Source organism: Pungitius pungitius, chromosome 15 (assembly GCF_949316345.1).
Source record: "Pungitius pungitius chromosome 15, fPunPun2.1, whole genome shotgun sequence".
NCBI lineage: Eukaryota > Metazoa > Chordata > Actinopteri > Perciformes > Gasterosteidae > Pungitius > Pungitius pungitius.
The window spans coordinates 15,019,153-15,041,642 of NC_084914.1; the positions used below are offsets into that span (position 1 = coordinate 15,019,153).

Here is a 22,490-nt window from a genome sequence, read left to right on the forward strand (position 1 = left end):
GTATGCTGTTTACATGCTGTCATTTGCCAATGACAACATGTAAACTAAAGTTTAGAGGTAAGTGAACCAAAGCGTGTTCTCAACAAAGGAGCTCATACAATGTGTAAGCAATATCATGGCTGCATGGGGGGGATACAAAAGGGACAACGAAAGCAGTGACACACACAAAGACATACAAACAAATCCAGCCAGGTAGGTAAATAGAATAATAGAAAAGCTGCAGTGGTCTGCCAGCAAATAAGACAACATGGTTGTACAGCCATTATCCTGAGTATTGTGCAAGTGAGCTAAAGCTGGGTTGAATCTAGAATGTGATTGGTTTAGCAAGTTAAAAGTACCTTGGATTGTTTCAGATTAAACTCTAATAATATAGATTATAATACATTTTATTTTCTCAGAGTGTTACTTCCTCAATACACAGGTGTTTGACTGCAACTCTGTCTTTTTATTGTTTGTTGGTTCACCCAGCAAACCAGAAAAATATACCTCTCCTGAACCCCAAGCGGACCCAAAGTCAGGACCAGAACCAGAGGCAAAGCTGGACTCAGGACTGAACCCCGAGCTGAAACCAGAGCCGAGGTCATAAGAGAGCCCCGAGCCCAAACCTGAACCCTCGGGTCCAGAACCACTAAACCCATCCTCATCAAACTTCTGAAACACAGTGGGAGGTGATGGGAGGAGGGGGAGGAGGAGAATGAAGAACAAGGATTTGGTGGAGGACATAAAAGAAGAAAGAAGGTAAGAGAAGATGAGGGACAATGAAGACACACCGATCATCGACCATGACACACACAAATACCAATCACTACCATATTATTAGAGAAGAAACAACCTGAAGGTTAATTTGAATGGGAGTGGAAGAACGACGATGATTAAACAGACGGGTTTAAAGCATCACCACAGTATAAAAAGGTAAAGGCTACGTATTTACATATAAATCATTTAATCGCAAAGATAATCAAACTTAAAGAACTTAAAATTGTTTTACAAAAGCACAGATTTTATTTATGCTTTAATGTCATCAATCTGAATTTTTCTCTCTGCCTCCCGATAGCATCTGATATGAGTTCTGAGTTCTACTGAAACATTTACGGTAATTAAAAAACATTTGGTCCTACTGAAGTCGACCAGATGTTTGGGGCCACTAGTTTTGATTGACTGGTGAAACTTGATAATGGATGGATGCTTAATACTGAAAGACATGAATAGCCAACATTGCGCAAAAGTAATATGAACATATTCCACTTTGATCTGGACCATTAGCACAGACAGTGTTTGGTTAGTATTCTGTGTCTTTCCTGCATCTTTTCTCTGGCGAGTCAGATCATTCGTTGAAAACAGCGTTTTAAACATAACTGTTGATTACCATGAATTTATTAGTGCCCATGCATGAATTTGTTGAAGAATGAATTCATGAAACTATGTTTTAGGGCTCTGACATTACTGACAATTATTTGCAATGAAAACAAATCTGCAGGTCCTGGTTGATTTGTAACAAAATGAGATGGAAAATGAAATGCTGAATGTCTTTCATCCAGGGAACTGACCGGTATTCCAGGTTTGCCTGGGAGCCCGTCTCTGCCAGGGGCCCCGGGTGGTCCGGCATGCCCTAGAGAGAGCCCTTCCGCTGAGTCAGATGATGACAGGGGTCCCGGGGGACCAGGAGGACCAGGAGGACCTGGTGGACCAGGATGACCCTGGTTGAAAGAGTTTTTTTAGTATTCCCACCGTCCAAATAAAGCTCAAGTCTATCCCGTCTGTCCTCTGCTACCTTTCTCTTACCCTGAGGACATCAGTTTCACTGTCCAGCTCTTCAAAGCCAGACCCCAGGGCATCTGCTCCATACTGTTACACATGAACACACAGTCACAGATGTCTGTTCAAACATATTACCTCACTCACACTGAACTTCTCAGTAGCTCACAGGTTGCCAACTCGGATTAACCCTTGTCTACATTTATTACATTGATTGATTTCATCTCTGGAAAATACAGGATCGCACACTACAAGTGCATGTTGTGTGAGCACAAGTCAAACCAAAACTGTGACACTCACAGGTACACTGCGTGATCTGGGGGGTCCAGGAGTCCCAGGACGCCCGGGAGGACCTGGCAGACCAACTCCTGGGTCTCCCTGTAGAGGTAAAGCAATAATTACACTGAATTTGGTGAAATACACTTAAAGGGATTAAATTTAAAATTAGGATTCTATTTTTACTATGCTGTGTAATTAACTTGTGGGCTCTACCTTCTCTCCTTTATGTCCAGCTTCTCCATCCAAACCTGAAAATCCCTGAGATCCTCTCTGACCCTGGATGGAAAACCACATTGGAGTTATTGAATGACACATTCAAAGCATAGCACATATGACTTAAGGAGAGATGAATGACTTACTGGAACTCCTGTATCACCCTTCATTCCCTGTGAAGGAAGGGAGAGGGAGGGAGAGAGTGAGAAAGAGAGAGAGGGAGAGATTTTGGATCAGCACTAAATCTCAAGAACTCACACAAACAGACAGACGCACACACACCTGCTGTCCGTCTCTCCCTTTCGGTCCCGGGGATCCAGGGGTTCCTGGTGGTCCTTTTGTCCCTCTTGGACCTGGCTGAGCTTGCCCAGGTAGAGGGCTGTAACCTGGGCGACCGGGCGGGCCAGGTGGGCCTTTGGGTCCAGGATCTCCACGCTCTCCCTTTGACCCATGTCTGAAATGACCCTGGAAAATCAGATGAAATATAATTTACATAGAACAAAAGAACGTAGTCTGTGTAAATAACTAAACATGTATGTCAAAGGACTCATAAGGTTGTAAAAAAGCATTGACGACGATATGAGAATGGTGAAAGATTGGAGATAGAAGTCCACCCCAACTCACATGTCCTGATCTCTCCCCCAGCTCTTCCGTCTGCGGCTCTGTGCACACCATGTGACATCATCAACAGGTTTTTCCGAGCATGTGAGGTAACGTTTTGCAAAAAAGCATTCGACAAGTATGATGCAGACATATGCACATGACTGATGTTGTCAATTTTCATTCCGTTTATTGTCGATATACGTGATTTATTCTGCTTTTGTTGCTGCTTTAACATATTTTCTCATCTGCGTATATCAAAAAAGTGTATTTACAGTTATAGCCCTACTGAATAACATTATAAATGATTTTTTGCAGTGACGTTGACCTTGAAGTACAAATATCCAGTCTCCATGTTTGTCATGTACATCAGTTATAATAGAGGTTCATTCTGACCTCTGATCAGCATTTCGTCACTGGTGTCTATTGGGGTGTGGTGACCGGAGTACTCGTCCAGCTCCGTCTCCGGGGCCTCAGTGGGCGGAGCTATTACTGGAACGCTGTCCTCCTCCTTAGGGAAACCAAGACGACGAGTAAACCTCAACAGCCCAACCACATCAAAAATTATACTTTTTTTCTTTGTAGCAGTTGACACACTGTCAGAAAATTCTGATTCAACTATTTGTCCGCACTGTTTGCCGATGAAGGTCTCCGGACATCTACCAAGACTTTGATATATCTGGTAACAGTTATTTAACTTCTGAGGGATTGTTTCCTTTGAAGCTTCAAAGTCATTGCTGATTGTGGGATGTTTGGGGTCGGACTGACTCCCTCGTCCGAGGGAGAAGGAAAGTTGGTACCGGAACAGAGAAGAAACAAACACACACATGCAGATATTCCCAAAAACTAAATGCAACTTTTTGATGTTCAGCATATTTGAGCATCAATGCATTCAGAGCCATTTCAGCTGCCCTTTTTATTTATTCATAAGGCATTTGAAGAACCAAAAACCTCTGCTCACAGTTGTTTTTCTAACCCAGAGGACATTGTTTTACGCGTATACTGAGGTCCCAGACTTTCAAAAGATGAAGACAGAAATGCCAAAGCCGTCGAATGAGTTTCCATTTGATGAAATGATAAAAAACCAACAGGTTTCCCCGGGTACTAGTTCCCAGCATTTCATCCAGCCAGCTCACCTGGACTGTGCCATGTTTTCTCTTGTAGGTTTTCATCTCCTCTGTCTCTGTGTCATCCAGAGCATCATCTCCACTGGTGAATCCCGAGGCCTTCACAATAGACAATAGACATCACAATATGCGTTGGTTTACAAAAACAATCATACTTTTTTTTTTTTACCCTAAACAATGATGATTCCGTCCTCTATTATTTTTCCATATTGTTACAAATAATAGAATAACTTTTAAGGTTCTGTATTCTGTAAAGCTATCCCAATGACAACTTAATTTGTTTAGACTTTGACAAGTTCTGTGTACAAAAGCGTTTCTTCTAAGGACCAGTCAATGCAAAGCACCGTCTCCGTCCGGAGGAGGAATCCAGGTAAAGTCGAATCTGGATCAATGTAGATCCCATAGAGACATTAGTATTTCATTACCAGTTCAAATTTCTAACTAACTTGTATGATATAATGTATGAAATATTTCCCATGCCACTTACAAAGGGGCAAGAAACTGCACAAAGTCCTCACATTACAACCATAATTACCTCATTTGATCTTTCAGTGAAGTTCTTTGACCACTAGATGGCAGTGTTGATTAATGTGTTTGATATTTGAAGAGAATTTGAAATATCCACAGAAGAGCTACATAGTGATCTCCTGCTTTCCAGCCACCTCCACCATGTTCATGTGTGTGTTCCTCACATAAGGATCGTCATCTTCACACTGCTCCTCAGCTACTCTGGGGTCATCACTTATCACCAGCTGCTGAATGGATCCCTGGATGAAAGAGAGAGAATTAGATCACACTGAAATATGTAAATATGATCTAAATATTGGAGCTGCATTACACAGGTATATTAACTCCGGTAATATAAATCGAGTTGGAGCCCCACAAACAAAGCGGCATGACAAAAACAAAGATAATTTTCACTTTCATCGTCATCAGAATCCGCTTTATTTTTTCCATTTATTTAGTCATTCCATCTCTTTAGTTTTTATATGATTTTATATATTTTAAAAGTTGTTCTGCATAACAACTTTGATTTAAGGCATTAAAGGGTTTAAACCCTTTAATGTATGATTTTGCATGTTTATTTGTAGTCATATTTTCATATAGAAGTATTGTTAACACTTCATATATCTTCCACTCAATATAGAACCCTAACTGAGATATCTCGAACCATGCTGTGCTATGGTTTTCATGTTACCATAATCTGGATATTAGAGCACATTTTAAATACACTTACATCAATCAAGGACAACTTTGATCACATATTACTGACACAAACTTCAAACTCCCACAAGTCACTGTTGGAGAATGTGTGGAAAAAGCCTATGTCTGCTGGTCATTTTCATATTTTTTGGGTTTGATGAAAGATTATAAATAGAGACGGGACACACACAGGTGCACAACACTCAAACGTGCAGCATGGTAGTGATAGTACTATTACTGTTATACAACTGGTTTAGTTTTATAGGAGCATGAAAAGGGCCCCATGCCACAACATGCCGGCAGAGTCAACAAATACTAACACGCATGCACACAAACAGAGTGTGACCCAGTTATTTCACACCACATGTCGCTGCTGCGGAGCATGAACATATTCCGTCGTCATGCTTTGGTCAACCCGTTCAGAAATTCAAGCTGCGCTGAACAAAGCAGAATAGAGTGCAGTTGTCCAGTCACTATGGCAACAAATGAACGGCAGCTTGTATGTGTGTGCGTCCATGAGTGGAAAACGGACCCAAAAGCAATTAATAATATCAATGAGAAGAGAGTAGAGTAGATGAGTGTTTCAGTTTCCCACTGACACGCTGGAACTCTGCTTAGAGTTTTACCGTACCACAGCATAATGATTGACATGGCGGGGGACTCAAAGGCCAGAGTCAAGCCCTTGATGTGACCGCAACTAAGCCTTCCTCATCCGACATCTGCTTACTCCTCCCGTCCTCTCCTCCCACACTCCCATTTCACCCCTCTCCCTTCATTCTTCACCATGTCTAGTCTTAGCCCCCATTTATTGCTTCCTCTCTCTCTCTGGTCTTATATGGCTTTATCCAGTAACATATGCTAAAGGGGTAACGGGTTCCACAATCATGCCTCGTTTTACATGTATGTTGCATGTATGTTGCGAAAAGCATTGTAGATATCGACACAATAATGATAAAGCACTCCTTGAAGTCAGCTCACCAGTCCAGCTCTCAGGTGCTAAACTCAACTGATATTTTATGTTTAAATCATAGCCACTGATTCATTCATTCTAAAAGTTAACTTGAAAAATGGCAAGAAAAGAAGCAAAGGAAGAGCACGATAAAATGAGTAATATCTTGGTTTTTACCAAAGCCATGTTCTTGGCCACTGTGCCATAAAGTTTAGGGAAAGGTTATGTTTTTACTCCTGTTCTTATCACCTTTGAGTACTCGTACCAGCAAAAGGGAATACTCACATTTAGGCCGGAACACAACTTCACAAGCCTCAACACACACATGAACAAATGTAATCTTAACCCAACTTCACACGATGCCATTGACACTGGCATCCTTCTCCTCTTCCTTTCTTCAGAGTAAAAGTCGTGCTACAAAAGACACTCAAAACTAAATTTAGAGGATTTCTTTACTCACCACAAACTTTTCGAGCCCCGTGCTTCCCGCATTGGCTACAAAAACACCTGAATTGCGAGAGAAGTTCAGTCTTTCGGGACTCCGAGAGAACGTGGTCCTTTTGGCGTCTCTGCAGTTCATGTAGAGACGCACCTCATCGTGCTCCACCACCACCTGATGGACCAATTCTCATGGTTGACAATAAAAAAAGAAATCTTTCCATTTTGAAAATGGTATGGTGACGACAGCATTCTCTTTCAAAGTGTTTACATCTGCTTACGTCAGATGGAACCTCATATACGTAGGTTTAATACCTCTGCATATTCAGTGGTGAATAAAATTATAAAGGGTACAAATATTACAGATCCCAGAATAGTTTAACGTACAGAATGAAATCCTCACCGTGAACCGTGTCCACTGGTGGGTCATATTGGGAACAATAAAGGATGCAGCTATGCTGCTGTTGGAGGCCTGCTCCCTGTCAGTGTAGTATAGTGCGATGCCCTGGAGGCCCCCGCGCACCGGATTGAGGGCCAAACCCAGCTCCACCTTCTCCCGACCGGAGTCTGTGATGGCAAAGAGCACGCCTCCTCTCGGAGTATCCGGGCGTACCTGCAGGGATGGCACAAGACATCAGAGGTCACCAAAGGGCTTTGTTTTGGCATATTGCTCACATATGAGTATTACAGGCATACCATGAGGCATATTAACCCATTCGTTTGACACAGAACACTGAGAGCCACACAACGGGGCATTTGGAATAGGTATCATAGAAGGCATATACAGATGTAAGAGAAATTAAATAACTGTTGATCAGGAAAATAAAGAAAACTCCCTTTTTTTACATAAAGGTTGCCATGGCTTCAGATACAGCGCCCAACAGACCACATGCAAGTTTAGCTTTGTGGACACAAAAGCACTGCATATTGTTATGGGCTTGCAGATAAAATATCATTTCTTTAGCGTTACCGTGGCAATGATGGAAAAGTCCCTGTAGAACGACCCTGGGACGAAGGTCTTTGTGAGCCGGCCGATGTTGGCGTTGGGCCCGAAGTTGTAGGCTGGCCGGCCTTCATAGCCAGGGGTGAAGGAGACGGAGGGAGGGAGGGGAGCACCAATTAACTCCGTCAGGTCCAGGTGACCTGAGCCTCGCTCTGAAGGACACAGACAATGTAAAAAAAACATGAGGTAGAATGTGAATGGAAACCATGAAGGAGTAACAGGTAGCATGCTTTTCTTTCCTTTGACATTAACATTGACCTCTAAGTGAACCGTACTGAGATGCACAGAGGCCGTTCCAGCTGAGGTCAGTTTGAACTGGCTTCTTCTCGTCTGCTACCCGTGTGTTGCTAAATCCACACAACACATCAGGGTGGAGAAGAAAGGCTACCAGAATCATCTTGACATGGCTTTAATTTGAATCAATTTGTTCCGGGACTCTGCCCACGCCTTGCTGCCCGGCTCCGTATGGACATAATCCATCGAAACAGAAGTGCACACATAATGACCGGCAATTAGGGGTATTCGCCGGGTCGCATTCCCCCACTTCCCCTCACCGAGGAGTCGGTCTCCTGTGGCGACTAACTCTCACCTCGGCATTCCGGCCGGGATCATCGCTGCCGCATACATCTCTGTCAAGAGCAAGCACACACACTCAAAGATACATGCTCATTTGTATGCATAGCACACACATCAAACACACATCTCTCCCACACAGACCCTAGACCAGAGCAGACAGGCCAACATTTGGAGGTCTTTAATTCACCACCCTGACCAACTGGAAGCACGCCTGATTAGAGGGTTACAGGAGTGTGTCTGCGTGAGGCCAAGCTCTGCAAATGTACGCGTTTATTGTCGCAACCAGGAGGTCACTGGGGGTGTGCAAAACACACAAACACACCAAGGCCGTGGGGGTCGTGCCCCCCCCCCCCCCCCGGGCAGGATGCACAGTCATTAGTGCTCAGTAATAATGTGTGCTGCCCCAAACTGCACAAGTTTGACTTTTCATTCGTCCGGGCGTGAGAGACACAAGTTTGAAATACAGCTGTGGACATTGCTGTTGGAATTAGTGTGAGCAGGACTTGGCAGCAGCAGTAACCTGGCAGAGATTACCAGTCATGACTTGGACGGCTGCCATTTGAAGGCAAGGATCCACGGCTGCGTCGTTAATGCTGTGAAGAGTTCTCAAGGTTCATGTTGGCCAGTAGGAAGAGGGCTGGGGGAATTACTACGAATCTCATCGACATTTTGGAGTACAATAATCTGGTCTTGTTTTATGTAAAGCACGGTGTTCTTTAAAACAATAAATTGTTGAAAAATACCCCAGGAAAATATCCAAGAAACATATTTGACATATTTTGAAATGAGTCTGATGGATGTGCAGAGAGACCACCATTTGCTAGGAAATATTCATTACATAGTGTCAATGACCTATTGATGCTACATTTTTTAGCTTTTACCACCATCCCTGTAATGGCGTAAATGGTTTTATTAATAACATTACATGTAAAAAAAATCATAAATTCAAGTGAAAGTTGAAATGTTACTTGTTGCAAAGGTATTTTCAGACATTTACTCATAATAAGAACAAATTTCAAATGGACCACGACTGAAATAGTGTGCTTGTCATGTGATATTTTACAAAGTAGAACTTTAGCTTCTGCCCGTCTTTGTTCTAGTTCCACTCTAATGACATCATGTGATGGTTTTAAGAGTACACACATTTACTTTAGTTAGATTGCAAGGGGAAATTATTCACAAATAAATCTCTATATTTCCAATGAATTACTAATTAAAAGTTTGATTGAATTCCTATGAAACAACACGGTACAGCCTTTAGTGATCTAGTGAGGGGCATCGGTCACTGTTCACTGCATTCATGTCGCCAACTCAAACAGTCTGCAGGTCATTTGATCTCTGAGTCATTCCGCCTCACATTTTTCCACATCAATGTTGAAGCTAATCCTTGTCATGTTGGCCCCATGAAGGCCTGAGAAGTGGATTGTGGAAACCCCCTATACCCTACAGGGAGTTTGCCATGTCTGACCTTTTAAACCCACCTTGACCCTGAAACACCACACAATAGGCTCCCGCTGCCATGCCCACTCTGTCTGGATTTTTTAGGACTTTGACGGCTTTAATGGAGAGCACATCGAGGTACTGGGTCACATTACAAACCCACGCTACACAAATCACGACTTCTGTTCCGAATTTGTGTGACACACTGGGGCATGAGAATGAGGAACTTAACTGCTGTCCCATCAGCATGAGATACTGAACCAATGACTTATCTTCATTGCAGCTTCATGCTTCAAGTTGAGTGAGTAGTGGATTTGCATTTGTCAGGTGGACACAACTACTTCCCTGATGCATGTTGCTCTGAGTCCGCTGGATGAGTAAAGGCAAGCGCTTGCTTGTGAGTTAGAACTATCAACTTCATTTCTGCTGCCTCCAAGTGGACAAAAAATGTTTTGGGGCAGGCAGGTTATATTTATATATATATAATTATATATAATTATTTGCAACCTTATTGAGTAGTTGTTGATGTTATTTTTACAGAATGATCTAATCCAATCAGTTCCCTACCAGTGGGAAGATGAACAACATGAGAAAATATTAAAGTTTCCTGACCTTTCAATTATCTTTATTTTTTTTACAACAACCCTTTTCTCCTATCCTCTCCAGCGTCCCCACATCACTCACCGCTCTTCCAGTGTTTCAGTGCCTTGTATCGGGCCCCACCACCTGCATTCTCTGGATGGAACAGCCCGGCTTCTGCAGTGATGCGGGCGGAGATTGACATCCCTGGGCTGGACGTAGGGGTCAGCACGGACCCCTCTGTGAGAGGGCTACCGTCCGGAGCTTTCTCTTCCCCCCCTTCATCCAGTGACACCACCATCTCCGTCGCCCCTGGGGTGTCAGATGGGCCCAGCGGGGTGATGGATGGAGAGGGGATAGGAGGAGGAATGGAGGGAGAAGCTGAGCCCTTGCTGGTTTTGGGGTTCCCCCAAAAGGAACTCCACCACAGGGCTTGTACAGGAGAGGAGAAGAGGAGGAAGAGAGCGAGAGGGAGGCAAAGGGCTCTCATCCTCTGACTATGCCTTGCATTTATGTACAAAAACGCTGGTTAAATGCAGCTAGTACACACGTGCAAACAGGCACAAAGTCTCCTTCTCTGAGAGGATGCACATGAAAGTAAATTTCACTAATCCAGCAGGTCCAGGGGTGTAAGTATTGAAGGTTCTTCTTGCCGTCCTCTCAGCTCCTTCTCCCTTTTTTTCTCTCCTTGTTACCTCCGTCCCTCTCTGTCTCCTGCCCTGTTTTTCACTGCCTGACCTCGCTCTCTTTCCCTCCCCCCTCTCCCTCTCCTCCTCGCCCTGTGTAATTACCAACTCCCCCTCCTCTGGCACTCCATAAAACAGCAAACTTGATTTTCTCTCCCGCCTTTCTTTCTGACAGGCAGATTAGAGAGTTAGTTCACTACCCCCCCCCCCATCTGTGTGTGGGTTTTGATGGGCTCACCCCTCACACCCAATGTACAGCATGTCACGTCTGATAAACTCAGAGATACACATTTAGAATAATCATTTAGAATGCTGCGATGCAGCAGAAAATTTACGGCTGCCATTTCCAATTAATAGGTGGTGTGGTGTTACCTCGCAGCAAGAAGGTTTTGGGTTCGGATCCACCCACCAGCCTTTCTGTGTGCAGTGTGCATGTTCTTCCAGTGTCCCCTGGTTCTCATAGGGTACTCCGGCTTCCTCTGGCGATTTGGGTGATTGGTGACTCTAAATTTCCCGCTGGTGTGTGGAGGTGTGTGTGAATGGTTGTTTGTGAATGTGTGTTCGCCCTGCAAGTGAGTGGCGACCAATCCAGGGAGTACCTCGTCTCTCACTGGATATTGGCAGGGATTGACTCCAGCCCCCCTACCCCTATATGAAGAATAAGCGGATGGGCATCCCATTGAGAATGATTAATACCAATGTTAAAGATTTTAGATTAAATCATAACAAAGGGTGAACACATCTTGGGCCAAAATGTATTGGATGCATGTACGCTTTTGATGACTACATGGGCCCGCTCATTTCTTACAGCTGTATACAACAGCAACAAAAGCTAAATACTACCACTCGCTGAGTGAGACACTTTTAGGACACCAGAATGTGACAAATAACTTTCCGAAAACTGCAAACCCAGTGTGAACAGCTTAAAGTGACAAATAGAGTGAAAAGAATGAGCATTTAAGAAGAGTTGCCCATTAGAAAGAATGCAAGTTTAAGGCATTTCTGCAGCTGCTTGACTTTTCATAACAAGAGTTTGCTGCCCGCACAGATGCCAATCCCTTTGTTTAAAGGATTGGTGATGACATCGACTCAAAGACACTTGAACGACCTCCAAAACCAATGTGTTTGCTGGGGGCTGATGGTGTTCACCAGTCACCAGATGCATCAATAAGCGTTGACAAACACGTCTCAAATTCAATCTCCGCTACAATTTCTTACAGAGTCTGATCTCTGTTTTTGTTAGATCAGCTTACCAGATAATCGCCTGACTGATGACTAAGTCACCTGACTGTAATCAAGATCAAAATCTAGACAAATTAAAGAGGTTGGATGGAAGCACTGATAAAGTGGGGCCTTTCTCTCTTCTGCAGCTGACTGATCAGGGAGAGAGGGGCAGAGGCCCCGTGTTGGTGATGACAAAGGGATCCCTGTTCTGTCGTATTGTGCTCCTCTAAATGTTAAGTGATGTCCAGGATGTGGATTGAGAGGCTGATTAGGGACCTTCAATTTCTTGATTGGATGTTTTTCCATTTGACAACTTTTACAACTTAGAAGATAAAAAAAGTTTTGGGGAGTGTACTGTACTGGGTGCATTGGGATGTTGATTTTTGTTAAACAGACTTATAAGGGCGCTTTAGGATGTTAAAATTCACCTATTCACACCCATTCATACCCTGATGGCCGGGACTCAATGCAAGGTGCTACCTGCACATCAGGACTACAACTAATCGTTCATGCCAATTTGGATTAATGAAGAAGTCTGGCAAAGGACACATCGACATGGAGAAGCTGGAGAAACTAACAACCAACCTTCTGATTGATGGACAAACCCGCCTCTTTACCTCCTAAAACACCTCCACCCGTTTAGCCACAATGTGGAATTTGATTGAAAGCTGGGTGCTTTCCATCATTGTATGTTCTGGTTGAAGAGCTTAACACTGTTTGCCTATTGGTGGTAAATAGGAGCCTGAATCTGCCATTTGCATTTCAATACAAACTCATTTTAAAAGACAGCAGAAAACTAGCAAAATGCTTAAGATGATTCTCTATTAGATGCCGTTTACTTTCAGTTAAGGCTAAAAGGTTCCCATCAAGAATCAGAAATTCTGAATTTGTAGTTGTTTTCGATTGCTATGTTGATCGGAACCTGGGAGTCATTCTGGTCAGAGCACAGCAAGACACAAACAGTCGTGGGAAGAAAGGGGTGAGGTGGTCTCTAATGGAGCAGATGATAGGGTTAAGATTTTAAAAAAGGGTGAGGGAGAAAAGAGGCTTGATTAGTCATGGATTACCAAGGATAAGGGGGTGTGGAATGGTATGGGATGAGGATGGGTACGAGGGGGTAAGGAAGAGAGGGAGGGTCACCTCTGACACTGTCATAACACACAGTGGATACTGAGGGCGTAACTGTTAGCACAGTGGTCCCCACACTCATTTTGTCGACCCCCCCTTTGATGATTATAAAGAGAATGAGAATGAGAATGATTATAATTGTATTTCATATTGCTCTACCGTGTGTGTTTGCCTGTGTGTGGGGGGGTAAGTGATTAAGTTGCGCCCCCCCCCCCCTACTGCTAAAACTTGAGATAATGAACTTCTTATCTTAACGTGTGGCGTTGGCCTGACAATGCACCATGTGCATGTTTACCGAGCCACTAGCGGAGGTAAACGTGACGAGCAGATTCGTGCAATCCCTCTCTTCTAAGAACCCCGCTTAGGGCCTCTGGATTTCTGGAAGAGTAACCCCATCACCGTTCACCTCTCTGTCTCTCTCTCACTTCCCCCTCTACCCAACAATCCCAACAGCAAACTTTAATTGGTTTACTGTTACGGCCAATCACACGAAGATCATATGAATCTATTTTGCAAAATTTACCAGGTTGCTTTAGGACACAGATCAGTTGCTTGTGCTTCGCACACTATAACATGTGACTTTAATATGGAAGTTATCATTTTAAGTCATTAGATTGTCAACATCTTTACAGAGAGATATGATTGCATATAAGCGTACTACTGTTAGTCACTTCAAACAGGCACAACAGAGGAGACACAATTAAGGGGCCACAGAGGACCTGCAGCACAACCCTTCTTTATAATTCTAGCTCTCTTGCATCACCTATTGGCCGTAAACAATAATGCACACAGACTTGAGAAGAGAATAGATCAAACCATTTAGCCCATGGTCTGTCATGTTATCTAGATTAACGTTTATTATCTTAAGTTTTAAAAGTCATGTATGAGTCAAATCATGTATGAGAAAAACTAGGTTAGGTACGTCAGAGAAAACACGTTATGAAACAATGGCGTTAAAATATTTTCACCTGGTTAAAATAGTCTGTAATAGACCCAATCATGTATCTGCCAAATTAAAGGACATATTGACAAGAACAAAAAGTCTTTCTGTAACAGTATGACTGACTGCCCTGTTCTAAGATGCTCTCGATGGTCAAAAGCTCTTATGTAAGACTGAGTTCATTACGTTTTTTGTGTGTTTAGATGTCCTGTGTGTGTGTGTGTCTGAGGGTGCAAGTTGGTGCCAATTGGAGCGAAAGAGGTTTTGGCTTACTGGCCAGTGATTTTGTGCCAAAAAACACAGGAACTCATTTATTGGGTGCTATAGATGCTAACAAAGTGGAATCTTTTTTTTAGAAAATCCTGAAATATAGGTTACTTGTTCTGTCAAGATCATCGCTCCACTCAAAGAGGCTTTTTGCGTTGGGCCCTTTTTTCTGTTATGTCGCTACATTTTACTTTTTGCCCCCCAGTAGGGTTGATTGACACATGTTCTCGACCAACCCTAGTGCAGAAAAGGTGGGTGGGCTGTGGACATCAACAGAGAGGACCTGTTCCCAGGTAATGGTAATACACGCACACATTTTCAAACGCTAGCACACTGTACAGCCACTAGGAGAGCAGTGAATGAGGCCTGTGTTACAAAGCTGCTCTTCCCATGCACCCCCCCCCCCCCCCTTGCACCCCACCTCTCTTCTGCTTCTCCTACCACGTGTTTTCATTTCAGATTTGTAGGCCATGTCCAGTCAGGAAATGTGCTCATAATTCATAAGCTTTTGTGGGAGAGAGCAGTTAAGAGACGACTAAATAACATCAACTATCATCATGACAACAACAGCAGGTGGGGGTCAAAAACACCACCTAAAAAGAGTGCCTGGAATGTTTCAGATAATGTACATACTTAATGACGCACACACACACACACACTTTCTCTCTCTCTCACACCCTCTTTGAACCTCTAGCTCCGCCCCCAACCCCTGCTACGACAAAGGGGACTTCGTGCAGGCAAAGGGGCCAATGCATCGGTCTCCATCACTTCTCCTCTGAGAAAGTATGAGCGGAACTCTCGGTAAAAGTTAGTTTACCACTGTACATGACCTTTATTGATGTACATATTAGGTATTTTAATCTAGACTAATGCATCACATGCTGTAAGGCATTCATAGCATTGTGTTACTGTCCTGTAAGAACCTTGATGTTTACAAATGAAAAAGGTTGTGTTTCATTGCAACGCATTTTTAAAAAATGGATTTAAATTTTCCTATTTTATAGTTTTGTTTATTTAGCTTGAGAAGTAGGAGGATTTTCTCAACAAATAAATTTTCCTCCTTCAACATCTACACATCAGGAGAGTCCTTTGGTTTTTGTATTTTTTTGTGTTATTTTTAGCAACTTATAATTAGACGTTTTGTCTTTGGTATGCCTATTAAAATCCTTTTTTTGACAAGTTAATCTGGAGCATGGGAAAAGAAGGGGAGGATGTGCAGAGGAGGAGAAAAAAATGAAAAGGCAGGCACGGTTAGGAGCTTCTTCAGGATAGAGAACAAGAGAAGAAAGGAGGAAAGATAAGTGGAAGAACAAAGAGAGGAAATAATTGGGAGTCAGAGAGGTTATCGGAGGAAGAGACTTTGACCCCAGGGTGGGATTAACCCCAAACACGGACAAGCCAAAAGTCCAGAGACGTAAGTGCTGCAGGCCAAACATGTCCCACCATTCACCTGATCTCCAGAGTCTTAGAGGACGATGTGTGTGGAGGGCAAGCGCTTCTTTTCTTGTGAACGTGTGATGCATTAGAGAAAGAATATGAGTTTAAAAAAAACACCCAGTCCCTAACAAAGTCTCCATATAATCAGACTATTATATTTGACCGGCACGGTACTTTGAAGGAAAGCTTGCCCCTTTAAGATTAACAACGTTTTGGATACTTCCAGCAGATCACATTAGAGAAGTCACAGGGTCATCACAGCTTGAGATACACACGCAGCCAGCAAGTCAGGAATGTAAATTATTTTAATCTAACTGCCATTATCTTAAGTGATTTGAAGCAATTATCTAAATGTAAGTGAATGAACAGCCTGTCCACAGGGAGGACAGATATATCTTTCTTGGTTTGCTATCAATAGCTAAGCTACTTCACATGCCAAGTAAGGGAGATAAACATAGATTTATTGAGCAGAGCACAATTCCTTTTTGTTTGTAAAATAATTGTTAACTTCAGTGAAAATGTAGTCTTTCGCTGTTTTTGCAACTACTAGAAAAAGCAAAAAGCTGAAGAAACACCACCTTTTAAGGTTTACATGTATTATTGTTGCTTATATATCCATGTAAAATATATGCATATATTTGAAGTTATGTGTATGTCCACCTATGTGATTTATAGACACTAACCCTCTCTAAAGTATTAGCTCTGTTTGGTCTCAGCAAATTCCTGCTAAACATATAGCTAGCTGCTAATTGCTCCATTGATTTAAATAGCTATATAGCATATACATTAGCTTCATTAAAGCCTGTTCTCTAAAAAACAGCTGCTGGAAATCATTAATAAGAGTTACTGCCTTTAGACAAAGAGATCATTTTTGCGTAGATTTGTCACTTGAGTATCCCTTTCCACAGAACATAAAGGCATTCACTTCTTTCTAAATATAACATGGGGATAAGTGCAGCATTGAGTATATTTTGAATATTATGAAAGAAAACAGTCAGATGTGCTGATTGAGTGTTGTGGTCTCTGAAATGAATTTGCGGTTAAGTGGTGCAGCACGGACTCTGCTACAGGACGGCTGATTGGTTCAATGGGCGACAGGCTGCCTGCCGATCCACAGGATGTTAACACAATAAGCATTTGAGTCTGTTAACGTCCTGAATGAACTCCTGACTATTGCACACACATACGCGTGCGCACACACAAGGGCACTCATTGCCGCAGTACAAGGCCTCGGCCGTATTTGATGATAAAAGAATGCATTGTTTGGAGCAGCGAGAAGGTCAGAGGTGAACATCTGCAGAAGGACACTCATATCCCATCAAATGCCCCGGCTTTCACCCTGGCCTTTTTGTATGTGGCTCACTTTTTGTATATTAGTATATAAAAACTAGTGACTTTGCCATGACCGTTGCATTCTTACATTTTCTAGAAAGCTTTCTATAATAGTGTAAACTAGTGTAAAGCTCACATGATGCCTTCAAACTTTATTTGAGATAACAGGGTTCATGCATGCATGTAGAAATCATTTGAGATCAACTGATTGTTGCCAAACCAACTATGCCAGTCGATCAGTTTTTCAGAAGAAGTTGCTGTACTGTGCTATAATGTGTGCGTAGGGCACAGGGCATTTGTGTGTCTTTGTGTGTGCGGGTGTGTTGGGGCTGTTTGCTCAGCTGCAAGTGTTGTCCTGAGTGCAAACAACCTCTTGTTGCTTCCCACATCGACTCATCTCCTCCTCCAATACAAATGTAAATGAAACACACAGGAGGCACAATGGAGGGGTGTGTGTGTGTGTGTGGGGGGGGGGGGGGGGGGGTTCTGATCCCGGAACAGATCGGAATGAAAGACAACCTTCAGAGAAATGCAACAGGAAAATATTATCTCATCATGTTCTGTCCGCGGCCGGCTGGCAGAGTACCATCTATTGACATGCGCCCACTGAAATGGGATCACAGAATTTACTTTTGTTCAGAACGGCAGAAGTGAAATTATACTTCCATCACTGACGGTCATCACTGACGGTCATCACTGACGGTTTAAACCTTCGCAAACATTCTCGAGTTGGGTATTTCCAATTTTTTAAGCCAATTTAGAAGGTCAAGGTTCACTTTTCTAGATGAAACTCCAATTTGATTATCTATTTCTTGAGCATATTAAGTATTTGTGGAGCATTGCCAAATTACAATTTCATCAAAGTTAGTAAGTTAGTGTCCTGAATGAGAGTGTTTCATTTCAGTAGCTACAGACTTGGAACAAAATGTGCTAGAGCATGGCTGGAAGGACAGAAACACCAACAGAGGACTATCAACATTGAGCCAGCATGACAAACTCCTAAAAGACAATGAGGAATTATGGATAACCCTTTGCCCGCGGGCCTTGAGTTTGACACATGTGGTCTAGATGGTGTGAATGATTTTTAGCCCGAGGAGTGGCAGGTCTCACAGACGCAGAGGCACCAGGCCATAACTGTGGACGCACTTAGATGTGTAAGTGTGTGTCAGGAAAAAGAGACCCTGATGGGCATTAAATTATGTGTATTATGTGTAACATTTAGCTTTTCAGAATTCCCTGAATTAATATTACTTTAGAAATCTTGAAATCGATTTATGAATTGATACAGCTGGTATTGAGCATCGCTTCACCTTTCTTTGACAACACAGCTATACTGAACTATACGTGAAACTGTAGATTAGTTAGTGGTGTAACAGGACATTAATGGCGAAAGATTTAAAGTCTACTTTCAAAAGGTTTTGTATCCTGAAAGAAATGTAATATTTCCTGGGTTGTGAGGATAGTTGGTTATCTGAAAGAAACAAAAGCCATTTGAAGAGATGAAGAGAACCTCTGGATCTGCATTTTGCTTTAAAAAAGACATATTAACTAATTGATGATAATTAATTTACAATTAAAAAAACATTAATTTCGGGGAACCAAATGTTTTTATCTAATTTTAAGATTTTTTTTATTTGACACACATTGTCTATAGCAAACAATAACAATACATTTAAAAGTCTCAAAGAACAACAAAATAAAATGTGCGCATGAATGCTAATATTATTCTCAAGTAAAAAGAGTTTTTGATTATCGTTCTTTGTGTGTGTTTTGTGCCAACAAAATTATATCATGTGACAGACGTACAATGATTAGGATTCATGCTCCACTTTCCACGGTAACTATAGAAACGCTGGACCCAAACTAAACAGAAAACACTCCACTCCCTATGAAAGCATTACATTGCTTAAGCTTGTTAAACACAATTCTGACAACAGTTTAACTTCCTATCGAACAACAGAACAGATTCTTCTCTCCTCATTTTGGTAATTCAAGCATGGCCTCTTCTCTTCTATGGTAATGGGAACCAAGGCTTAAGAATTACGTCATCTCACTGAGCATCACTTCATGGAAAAACTGAATTCCCTGAGACCCAGAAAAGAAACAACTATTCTTATATTCCATTTTTCCAGTGACCAAATGTTTCCCCCGTTCCACAGAGCTGACCGTTACACACATACAGCAATGACACCTTTTACAGTTGGCCCATTGTGCCCAACTCCGTTCAAATCAAAGTCACTCCGGTTGAGTGAGCACATTCCAGACAGGACGCCGCTGCAGCGAGAGGGTTTGGTTCTCCACTACACTGAAGACATTTAGGAGGAGGCCCTTTCAAACAGTTCTATGACATTCACTCCAGGTTTTTAGACCTAAAACACTAAAAGGGGGCATGGGAGTTTTATCCCCCGTAAAGCCAGAGACCAAATCAGGTCACGACAGTAAGCGGTTGAAAGTACGTAAAGCTTCCACTAAATTATTTTTTTGACAGAAAAAGAAGGAATCATGCAACTACAGTTTCACAGTAGAGAGGAGGCCATGTCCAAAACAGACTCCTACTGGGCTCACCTCACAATCATTTAAATGGGCTAAACATGGAATCCTTTCAGAGCCACTCAACCAACGCTGAATGGAAAGTGAAGGTTCCTGGAGGCAGGAGAACATTTTTTGGGGGGGGGACAAAGGTTTAGAGGCAAAGATAAAAGTTGCTCTATCAGGTTGTTCCATTCGGAAAATGTTGATGATGACAAATAAGATCTCAGAAACTGAATTCACTAAAGCAACTACAAAGGTATGAAAATCATTGTTTTTAAATCAGTTTTTTTGAGGAAGCCGCCCGTACAGAAATAGTTCAAATCAAAGCAAGGATTTAAGATTTAAATCTCAAAAAGGTTGACTAAAATGGCTCAATGTTGATGGAGCAGAAAGCAATCTTACTCACTACATTGATGTTGATTGATCATATAAGATCCCTGCTCATGGCCTATTGTTTGATGTAAGTCAGGTAAAAAATCTCAACATGGATGCAGGATGGAGGTGTCTCCTACTTGAAATTTGTCCAGTTAACACGCCCATCCTCCACAATCTTGATAACCCTGAAGTCTGCCTCAGACAAACTGCTTGTTGGATGGTTACACAAAGCACCTCTTCCCTCCGTACTATGTACAGCTGTTGGATTCACTAAAGAGTTCCCCCTTATCGTTATTGACAATAGAACAATCACTTACAGTGATTGGCTCCCGTGTCAAGAAGTATAAAACTTGTATTTTTGAAGTGCAACTTTAATTGTGTGCAACACACAGAGAAGGCCTTCAAGAATAGCTTGTGCAAAAAGTGTTTTCACCCTATTTTAGGGTTTATCATATCTTGCCCTCAGGACTGCTTGTTGCAGCGGGCTTTTTATTATTATTTATTTCGAGCTGGTTTTGGACTTTTCTGCACCTACACACACTGACATTAAACTTGTAAAGTTCTGTTGACCAACCCACACTGGTCCTCTGTGATGTTGCCAAGCACACAAAGAGCAAGTGCATTGCGTATGAAACCCCTCACACCATCACCATTACCATGCACACAAAACACTTCATTTCTCACCCTGGTGCAGCGTTTGACTCGACTGTCACTTCCAGCCAGCTCATTGTATACACACACACAGATACAGGAGGCTATCGAGGGCAGAGGAAGCCTGTTCTAGTTCCAAATAAACAAACTATCTATCTCCTAAAGAGCTGTATAGGAGGGGCCTCACAGTATGGAGTAACTCAACAAAACCCACAGCTGCAGACAGAGGTGTGAAAATGTTGATGTAAAGTCCACTTCAAGGGTTTCGTACAGGATCTGTGAAATTAGTGAGTTACTTTGATTCCGGGTTGGGCCATTGTCATTAGATAAGGTTCATTGATAGTTTGTATTACTTATTTTGCATGTTTTGCATGTTTTGCCTAATTCCCAGCATCCTTTTGGAAGGTCCTCTAAAACTCACACCGGTATCGCGGCCCACACTGAGCAGCTCTTATGCTCTTCACTCACAAAAACTTTACACTAGAGGTCTATGAAATTATTTTTGGGCGAGATGACTTAAGGAGTCATCAAAGTCGTGGAGCATTTGAGGTTTTCTTGCAGGTTACTATAACAACCAAGTGAACTCTTTTTGAAAATAGTATATAAATTGAGTCTGCGCTTTTAAAGCTATAACACCTAACTTCAACTATCAACCAACATCATTCTATCGGATCCTCAATTTTGCCTTTAAAAGGAAACAGTTTTTTCACTGCCACAAGATAAAATATATTATTTCTTTTTCCTGGTTAAAAGTGGCCCCTAATCTGATTCATTGTTCAGTCACATCTGAAGCATCAAATAAAGGAAATAAGTTTATCGTTGGTGCTATGGATTGAAAATTAGTTGGAGCTGAACCAACATGAGGAAGATCTCCTTAAATGCTGAATTCGGTATGGTATTAGCCCTCTATTCTTCTGTTGGCTCCAACTCAGCCGCATTATGCTTTACTGTGTCCGGAAAGATCTGCAGCAACATAACTCTTACCTTCTGTAACCTGTAGAGCAGCGACCAGCCAACCCAGCAGGACTGGATGTAGGGCGAGACACCACCTGTAGGCAGATCAATCACATAAGTTGCAACGCATCCAGGCATAAAATGTAACAAAAATGGTGTGAAAATGTTTTAAGTAAAAACCAATTAAGTACGCTGATTGGTCCCCTGTGAGGAGAAGAGTGAAGAGTGCTAAAGTCAAGCGAAGTCCACTCTGCTTTCTTTAAGTAAAATTCAAATGCCTCACCTTTGGAACATTTTAGCAAGCAAAGAAATAAAAATCCAGGTTTGTAAGTGAACTGAAAGTGTGTGTTTGATGAAATTCCGGCAAACTCCGTGGTCCCTGTGCCTCAGTGCAGACCTGAAGTCACACTGCTCTCTCTCTCTCTCTCTCTCGCAGCACAAAGGCTCTCTCAGTCCTGAGCAGAGTGACTCTGAGACCCACTACGTTGGGAAATTTGACTCTCTTAAAGAAAAAAAAAACCTCCCCCCCTTACACTCAGAGTGGACCCTCTCTCCTGACCTCTCGCTTTACTCAAGTTCCTTTTTAAATGGTTGACATGTATGTTTAATCTCTCCTCTTTTGTACACATCTTAGACGTCATCTCTGTGCCACTCTCACTCTAAACACACCAATTAATTTTATTCATTACTGCAAGTAAGATTAGTCAGAGAATACATTTTCAAAAAACACTCACTCACTAAGTAGTTCATTAATAAATATGTGTATAGCAAAGAGCATGTGAGATTTAATCTGTTTAATAGA

At 42.3% G+C, this 22,490-nt stretch overlaps 1 protein-coding gene across 2 annotated transcripts in view; it reads right to left on the bottom strand.

The window, feature by feature from the left end:
- Nucleotides 1-22,135, bottom strand: part of col15a1b (collagen, type XV, alpha 1b) — a 38,612-nt gene extending 16,477 nt beyond the window's left edge. Inside the window, exons 1-16 of one of the 2 annotated variants that reach the window (XM_062557707.1) lie at nt 21,972-22,135; nt 21,719-21,783; nt 7,535-7,719; nt 6,968-7,177; nt 6,587-6,739; nt 4,667-4,741; nt 3,984-4,073; nt 3,244-3,358; nt 2,872-2,909; nt 2,530-2,712; nt 2,394-2,420; nt 2,248-2,310; nt 2,056-2,133; nt 1,783-1,845; nt 1,548-1,697; nt 487-651 (exon numbers count right to left, since the gene is read on the bottom strand). In XM_062557707.1, coding sequence (XP_062413691.1) covers nt 487-651; nt 1,548-1,697; nt 1,783-1,845; nt 2,056-2,133; nt 2,248-2,310; nt 2,394-2,420; nt 2,530-2,712; nt 2,872-2,909; nt 3,244-3,358; nt 3,984-4,073; nt 4,667-4,741; nt 6,587-6,739; nt 6,968-7,177; nt 7,535-7,719; nt 21,719-21,783; nt 21,972-21,982 — 1,671 coding nt within the window. In that variant the 5' untranslated portion in view covers nt 21,983-22,135. Of the gene's footprint in view, nt 1-486; nt 652-1,547; nt 1,698-1,782; nt 1,846-2,055; nt 2,134-2,247; nt 2,311-2,393; nt 2,421-2,529; nt 2,713-2,871; nt 2,910-3,243; nt 3,359-3,983; nt 4,074-4,666; nt 4,742-6,586; nt 6,740-6,967; nt 7,178-7,534; nt 7,720-10,267; nt 10,874-21,718; nt 21,784-21,971 lie in introns of those variants that run through there. The other variant, XM_062557706.1, reaches the window with a different exon arrangement.
- Between the last annotated feature and the right edge of the window lie 355 nt (nt 22,136-22,490).